Below are 8,337 nucleotides of genomic sequence, written 5' to 3' on the forward strand. Positions count from 1 at the left end.
CGCGCTCCCGCCGGGGCCGCGCGGTGCCCGCAGAGGGACGGGCGCGGGGCGGCTGGGCCGGGCCGGGCCGCACTGACTCATTGAGGCGCCGCAGCGCGTCACGTGGCTCATTAATTTCGGTCGTACCGTGCGTGCGTTAATGAGCCTCGGTGTCTTGGCGGTGCTTGGGCCGTGGAGCGGCGACGTGCCGCTTCGAGTGGCAGCAAGGCGCTGCTGTGTGAACTGTGAACAACAAAGCGCCGTGCCCGGTGGGAACGGGGGGAACGCGCCATCCGTCCCCTCAGGCGGAGGGGCGCGTTTATAACGGAAATCGAGCAGTAGAACGACGCCGTGCTGACTCCTGGCTTTTTCCTTTGGCAGCCAGTAGAAATAGATATGATTGTAGGGAAAGACCGAGAGGGTTTCTTCACCAATGGCCTGACCCTCGGTGCGAAGAAGTGCTCTGTGATCAGAGACAGCCTGTACGTGGACGGGGACTGCACGATGGACATCCGGACGAAGAGCCAAGGCGGGGAGCCGACGTACAACGTGGCCGTGGGCAGAGCTGGCCGAGGTAAGGGAGCTTTCGTCGCTCTCCGATCACTCAGTTAAGAACATGACCCTAAACACAGGCTCCAGTTATTAAGAAGCCCCAAACGCTGTGTTGAATGGCTAACCGGGTGGGGGGGTGGCTGCTGGCTGATGAACTGCATTTTTGCCTGGGAATGAGCACTTGCCTTGTGTTCCCCATCCATGATCCCAGCGGGGCGCTGGCTGAAATGCCCTCTGACGAGCAGGACCAGGCTGTGGCTCAGGTAAATGTGGGAAGTACATCCCAGTGTGGTATCCAAAGCTTGTAGTGGGACACCACAGGGATATATTAACGACTTGTAGTCAGACAAGCGTTGCCATTGTAAACGTCTCATCAGAAAGTTTGTTCTGCAGAGGCGTGGATCTCTTGTACGAGCTCCTTCCACTCGCCGTTTAACAAGTTCTGTGCTAACTCTTGCACTTCCCATTGAGCTCTCTGGAGCCTGTCTTCAGGCAGAAAAGCTTGTCCAGTGTTGTATGATGGAGAAACCCACCTTCTGCTAGTTTGTCTGCTCCTCGTGCTCCTCCTCTAACATCCAGTAGAAGATGTTACCGGGAAGGCACCAGGCTCAAATATGAAAAATGTGCTTCCAAGTATTGGCTATGAGTAGTGTGCATTGTGTTCCAAGCACCCAGCCTGGTGGTTCTGGTTGGCTGTAAAACAAATTAGCGAGCACTGGGCTTCTGCTTATAAAATACAGAGCATTTTTGGTTGACTTTTGTATTTGCAAGCTAAAGCTGGGAGGTAATGATGCAGGAACAACGTCTGCAGCGCTTCAATAAAACAAGCAGAGTTCTGACTCCTTGCTGCACATAGTGAAACCAGAGTGAGGTCTGTTTTAAGCCTTTTGTGAGAAAATTGCTATGGGGATATACAGTCACCTATAGGTAGGCTGACTGCAGTATTTCCAATTGCACAGGATCTAACTTAGGAAACAATTACCGTGCTTGTGAAAGCACGGTGCCCGCTGTGTCCGTGTGCCTGCCAGTGACCTCTGCTGGCGACTTGCAGGTGGTGTATCCTGCTGGAGAGCCGCACCACGTTCTTCTTTGCAAGACAATTGGGCCACTTCACCACCACAGTTTAGTGACTGGGGGGTGTCGGCATTCAAGTCTTCCCTGCGCTTTGTCCTATGTGAAACATTAAGCACGTGTTACAGTTTCTGCCTAACAAGTCTTAGTCCAAGTCTGGCCGTGGGTCTTTTTTGCTGGCGTCAGGACAGTTGTTCCAGTTCTGAGACTGACCAGCGGCAGCCACTGCAGAGATAACCGCGTTCCTCTCGCGCTCAGAGTCACAGCTCTCCTCCCCACGCTGCTGCTTTTGTTCCTGGCAGCGCTTTTTTTTTTCCCCCCTCTTGTTTGTTAAGACGTCACCAGGGTTTCCTGGCGGGGTGAGGACGGATGGTGCTGCTGGTGGATGGGCAGCGCGATGCTTTTCGAGATCGTAGGTGGCACTTCTGTTTCCAGCAGCGGATTGTCGTGATGTACCTGCAGAGTTGCGCGTGGCTTCTCCCAGTCCTGTCTACGCCTGTGTTTTCACAAGACTGCGAGCTTAATACCCAAATACTAAATCTTGAATTTGAGTGTGTTTATTGCACTGCCTAAAACTTGCATTATTTCCTTGTCTAACACACTCTTTTTAAAACTTTTTTTTCTTTTCTCTTTCAGTCTTGGTCTTTGTAATGGGCAAAGAAGGGGTCCATGGAGGCGGATTGAATAAGAAGGCATACTCAATGGCAAAATACTTGAGAGACTCTGGGTTCTAGTTGCTAGGCAGACTGTTAAGTATTAGGGGAAGATTGCTATTAAACTTTCCTGGCGGTGAGCTTTAAACCTTACATTCTGGAAACTTTATTAGCAATGCAGGGTGATGGGGTATGAACCTGTGTCTCCTTTGTATCCCTTTGTTGGTGGGGAAAGGTGTTATTATTTTTTTTTTTCTTTAATTCTGTTCATTTCTGTTTTGTTTCCTTGTGTACTCCAGCATTGGTTATAGTCATGGGAAAGGAAGGTGTCCATGGAGGGACACTCAACAAGAAAGCATATGAACTGGCTTTATACCTGAGGAGGTCTGACGTCTAAGCAGCCTCTCCCCATCCACCTAGCAACTGTCTTCATCACCACCCAGTTGTGCTCAGTGCTACCAGACTGTAGATGGTAGTTTGTGTTTTTTATTTACCCATTTTCTAATGTCATAATTCCAGTTACCCTTTGTTCATTTGTATGTTAACCGCTGTGTGTAACCAAGTCCCATATCTGGCACCACTGCTGCACCACAAAGATGATATGCATGATACCTTGAAAAACTCTCGGGAGGGGAATACGCCAAGCTGTAGGCTTTGCTTTGTCTTAGCAATTAGCGTGTACTGAGAACTAAAACAACTTCTTAAATACTAAACGAGGTGCCGATTGTACAATCTAATTTGATCAATGCCTCTTCAGCACTTTGAGCAATTACACAGCTCACAAGTCTTCCTTTCACAAAGCATGTTTGGGAGGAAAAAGTGCATGCATATCTTCTGTTCCTCTCGTGGTGGTTTTTTTTTTTTTTTGTTTTGTTTTTTTAATCCACGTTTGCTTACACCTATTTTTATAGTGCCTGGTTTGTTTAACCAATTTGCCACTCGGAAGCTATTAATGTTAAATTAGTTTTGTTGTTGCACTTTGCTGTAGGCTTGTCTTTCATTTCTTTCCTTCATGTCTGAAGCTTGTACTGCTCGTTAAGTGCAATCACAAAACTATCAAAGGGTACAGATGCACTTCCTCCCATGACCTTACAGCCACCATCCCCAGTGACTCCCCAGGGACATTCCATCATTGCAATAGCTCAGGCACTTTTTTTTTCTTTTTTTTTTTTTTTTTGTTTTGCCAGCTCCTGTTCTGTAGTCGAACTATAAAAGGCTGCCATTATGGACATTAGATATCCCAACATAACCATCTGGAGTGTGTCTGGTTTCAGTTTTTCATAGGACCAATTTTAATTTGCAGCTTGGGGTTGTGGGTTGGGTGGTTCTGTTTTTATACGAAACTGCAGTGTCATTGTGGGAAACTGCCACCTTCAGCTGTTCTGGGAGCGCCGGCCGACTCCGCTCTTTCTGCCAGATCGCTTTCTGGTTAAAGAGTCTCGCTGCTCCAAAGCCACTGTTTGGACGGAGGCTGGTAGTTTGAAAGCTAACCTGTCAAAACGATGCCATTTCAAATTTCAAACCCTCATTTGGCCCGTCACACCCCCGCTGCAGAAATCACGGAGTGAGCTGCCCTGTGCGCCCGTCATCTGCCATGTCTGTAACCACACGATCCGGTCAGGCACAGTACTAACTTGTATGTCCATTTCAAAAGAACTGCAGAACTCTGTATACAAAAGAATAAATGGGAGATGGTATTGGTTGGAATAACTGACTTGGCTGTCTTGTGATGAATTTTTTTAATATGTATTCTGTGCCATACTATTGTTTAAAAAAAAAAAAAATTGAACTGTTGCTATTGTGAGATGGATTTTAACTGAGTACGAGGGTTTCTTTCGAATGGCACCGCTGTAGGGACATCCTAGTATTTGCTTCTGTTGTTGGGCCTTGTGGATAATGTACAGATTTAAACCAATTCTTGTTGCTGATTTGTCCATTTCTTTCCCTGCACTTTGTTACATCTGGGATACAGTCTAACTCATCTGATTTAATATGCATTTCAAAAAATGCCATAACTATTAAAAACACCTTGTTTACAGACAGATGAAATAAATTTATTCCAACCAAACAAAATTAGGCTATTGGTAATTTTTTCCACTCCCCGCCCCCCGGATTCCTTCTGAGGCCCTTCTTCCTTGTATCACTGTGCACCCCAGTGCAGGATCTAAGTGCAGTTGTGAGTCGTGCAACACAGGGACCCTGTAATAGCTAAAGCAGGCGTTGGGCAGGTATGTGTGAATTAGGGAATGGTTTATCAGACTCGAGGGGGAGGGGATTCCTACCTGTGCTGCTGTGGTTCCTCTGCCATATGCGTGCATAATCCTTAACACTGAAGCTGTAGGAGGCCTCTGCCACGTGACCAGTTTGGTAGGGCCACCTCAATTGCTTAAGGTCCACACTGCACCTTCCACTTAAAGCGCTGGAGTTAACGCGGACTGGAGCGAGCTCCCAGCTGACAAGCTTGGTTGTGGTGTTTCTGGTACAAAGGATGCAACACTTCGGTTCCCTACCGAGATGGTGAACGTGGCAATCTCTTTTGCTCTGTTTCTAAACTTTACCCTAACAAGGTTTCAAACTGCACTCACGTTCGGATCGCAGGATTTCTAATTTCAGGTTTTTCTGTAACGAGGCTGTAGTTGGAATGGAGGAAGGTGGCCCCTCAGCGGCAGCGTGCCCCAACCCCCAGGCCAGCACTGCTGCTTCCTGCCCTGCTCGGAGCAGGCACCTGGCCGTGGCATCCCGTCCTCCCGTTACGATTTCCTGGTGAGATGTTGCTCAGACGCCTTTTCCAAATGCAGTTGTTTGTTTTCCACAGCAGAATGGCACCTGTGCACATAACTCGAGGACGCCTACCTCAAATACATCTCTCTAGTAGCCTGAATGCTCAGCAAATGTTACTCCTTCATATTTAACCATTTCCAGATTAATACACAATTTAAAAAGAGCTTCAATTCATCCGTGCTGAAAGTTGGAACACTGAATTGGGATCCAGGTGAGAAATTGTTTCTCTGTTTTTCCTTGCACAAAGGTACTGAGATGCACAAAACACTTGTCTTAGACGTTATCAAGTTCCATGTGAGTAACTGATTCTTAAATTCTCTTGGCACCATGGGATCGCACGCCCTGCCGTGCACCTCTTGCCCTTCTCCTGATGAGCAGCATTACCCTGCGCAGGGTGCAGCCAGCTCCTCTCTGTAACTCGATGCCAGTTCAGAGGTAACCATTTATGAGGTGCACAACCACTCGCTCACAATTCACCCTGAAGGATTCAGTATAAGGATTCAGAAATTGCGACAGTGAATGAGCTCGCTCTGTGCAGTTTCTCATGGTTTTTTGCGCTTGTGAGCTGCTCCTTTCTTAGTTCTTGCTAGTCACTGTATTTTAGAAACTGAAGTTGCAGACGACTGTCCTCAGCCCCTTCTGCCTCTTCCAGTTTCCAGTGATGCTCCTGCACTCCCAGGCTTCACTGTGTTTTGCAGTGCATGCCCTGTTAGTAACCGGGATTGTTCCCCTGCTTTACAAGAACTGCATCTTTCCTTACAGCAGCAGTTCCCGGCCCCAAGGCAGCTCAGCACACCCTCCTTTTTTTTTTCCTTGATAGCTTTGGTATGTTGCTATTCAACACTTGAATAAGAGATCAGAACTTACATTAGAATTAGTGTTCTCAACAACAGACAAGTTTAAAAAATTGTGCAAACTAAAATCAATACAGAGAAGAGGCAGAATTGCTTTAGAGGTTGCTTTTGGGGTTTTGTTCGGTGTTTCTTTAAGGGTAGTTCTGGAGTTGTGCAGTCTCTTCAGGCTCAGGCAGGTAGCTCACTGCAGCCTCACAGCTCACTCCTCCCTCGTGCCTCTGCCAGCACACCCCGCACAGATCATGGAGGGCCAAATTCATGTGCACAATATCAGGGCTTTACAAAGCTTGATGAGAACAGCCTGGAATTACAATCCCTTACTGTATTGTGAAACACACTTAAGAAGATAATGTCAGTGTGCTCACTTTCTGTGCCCTAATTGCTCACAGGACGGTTTTAATTATACCAGCCACCAAGACTTTGCCTTTCAGGTGGTTGCTGTAGTTTTAATAAATTCATCTTTGTTACTTATTTTGAATTCTGCTAGAATTCAGTAGACAAGAAACATCCGACTATTCTGAACTGCAGAAGGAATTGCTTTTCTTCTTGAACATGCCGATGACTGTTTTAACGTAGCTGACCCATTATTACTGTGCATCCAGACCCTGCCCCCGAGCTCTCCCAGCACGAGGCGCTGTGGTTGGTGGCGGTGCAGGGATAGGGTTGTTCTGCTACCTACATCTTTTCTCCGGTCCTTGATGACCTGTTAAGACAGACACTTGTGACTTTTCCCCCAGCCCCTTTTTACCACACTTCTCCCACCTCCATCAGTGAGCACTTATCTTTCCGCTCGGGGGCAAGCCTCAATTCCTGTCCTCCCTCTCGGGCTCCTCTCCAGAACAGTTTGTGTGTGTTACGTAGTGAAAAGTTTGGTGCAAACCTAAAGGAAGATATTTTTAATGATCACATGTATAACTGTATCGTGTGGTAACTGTTGATACCATGCTGTTTTATGCAGAGATTAAACGCTTCAAAGGGCCCGCTAAATATTTTAGCTTCGGCCATTAGTTACAAACTACTCGCTAGAAGTTTTTTTTGAACTAGGTGACCAAGAATGGATTTCTTTCGAGCACCACGCTGTTATTCAGAGCACAGCTAGAGGCTGAACTCAGATGGACGGGCTTCACATCAGCAAAACATCCCCAGCAGCTGGGGAGCAGCTGTTGGTGGCACATGGTGAGGAAACTGCTGCTCGACATGGATAACGCGGCAGACCATAGTCCACAGACAGACCTGTACGTATTTTCCTCTAGGTTTGGACAGGCCCTGCCTTTTGAGACAGACTGAGCCAACAAGTTTTAATGAAATACACAGATTCTACTTAGAAATGCAGAGATCCTCAAACTTCCACAGTATTTAGAAGGAAGTGCTATTCTTTTCATTTTCATTCTCACTGGCAACAGACAAACTATCTGCAGTGCAGGAGGATATGACGTGTACCACCAGGGCGTGCTGAAATACAATTTACATGAATACCAATGGGACCTGGCACAGCTTACAAACACAGTACTGCCTGCTGCATGCATTTTCTCTGGATAGGGGGGAGAGCAGCAGGTAAATTTTGAAGTCATCTTTTACTTTTTGTCATCACAGCAAACACTCTCAGCAGGGTTACCTGCGGCACACGTTACCAAGCTTACTTCTGTTCGTGGTTCCGGGTCTCTTCAGGTTTTGGGGTGCCTGAAATGCAGTTCTGAATAAACACACGCGCTCGTCACACACGAACAGCAGGAACCTATTTTAAGAGACATCCTTCAGCTCAGAAAAGGTTCAGAAGTCAGTTTTGATATTTGACCGTAGGCACGTGCAAGGTAAAGAGGGATTTGACACTGCCAAAATCTAACACGGTTTGTCTTTACCCCGTGGACTGCTGGTGGCAGTGGTCTGAAGATCAGCCTTTCCTCCATTATTATCCTTTTGCCGTGCATCATTCTGAAAAATAAACTTCCTCTGCTCTTTACCCGTCCTCGTGAACTGATTGCCATTGCTAGGCTTAATGAAGCAGGGCGTGTAGCCGCACTGGCTGTTAGATGAGTAACAATAAAGGGAAGCAGCTCACCTGTCATCTCCTCGGCCCAGGATTCGGTGCTTTCTGACCTCCAGAACACAAGCACTGCGTCTGCAGCTCTAAGGGTGTCGGCAGGATGGGCAGGAAACATTCACAGTACTCTGCTTGTCCAGAGATTACACACACAGACCTGGACTGATTCAAGCTTCTCCTCAAACTAAACGAGCAAAAATTAAGGTTTTCATCGGAGCTCAGTCCCACTGCACGCCGTGCTATCAGTGCAGAACTTCGTGCTGTGACGCAGCACAACGCAGGTTAACGTTACCAAGGGATGTTCACAATTGCACGTTACTGATCTTTGCAAATGCTTCAACCGTACACGCTAATAAAGACAGACAAGTGCAATGAATTGAAGTAATGCGAGAGGTAAATAAACTCC

General features: G+C 47.1%; 1 protein-coding gene across 1 annotated transcript; it reads left to right on the top strand.

The window, feature by feature from the left end:
- Positions 361-4,328, top strand: PFN2 (profilin 2; the record flags this gene model as incomplete). Its single annotated transcript, XM_021393781.1, is given in 2 exon segments — positions 361-553; positions 2,239-4,328. Coding segments are annotated over 2 exon segments (291 nt in total), but the record flags the coding sequence as incomplete, so codon positions are not given.

This window comes from Numida meleagris, chromosome 4, assembly GCF_002078875.1.
Source record: "Numida meleagris isolate 19003 breed g44 Domestic line chromosome 4, NumMel1.0, whole genome shotgun sequence".
NCBI lineage: Eukaryota > Metazoa > Chordata > Aves > Galliformes > Numididae > Numida > Numida meleagris.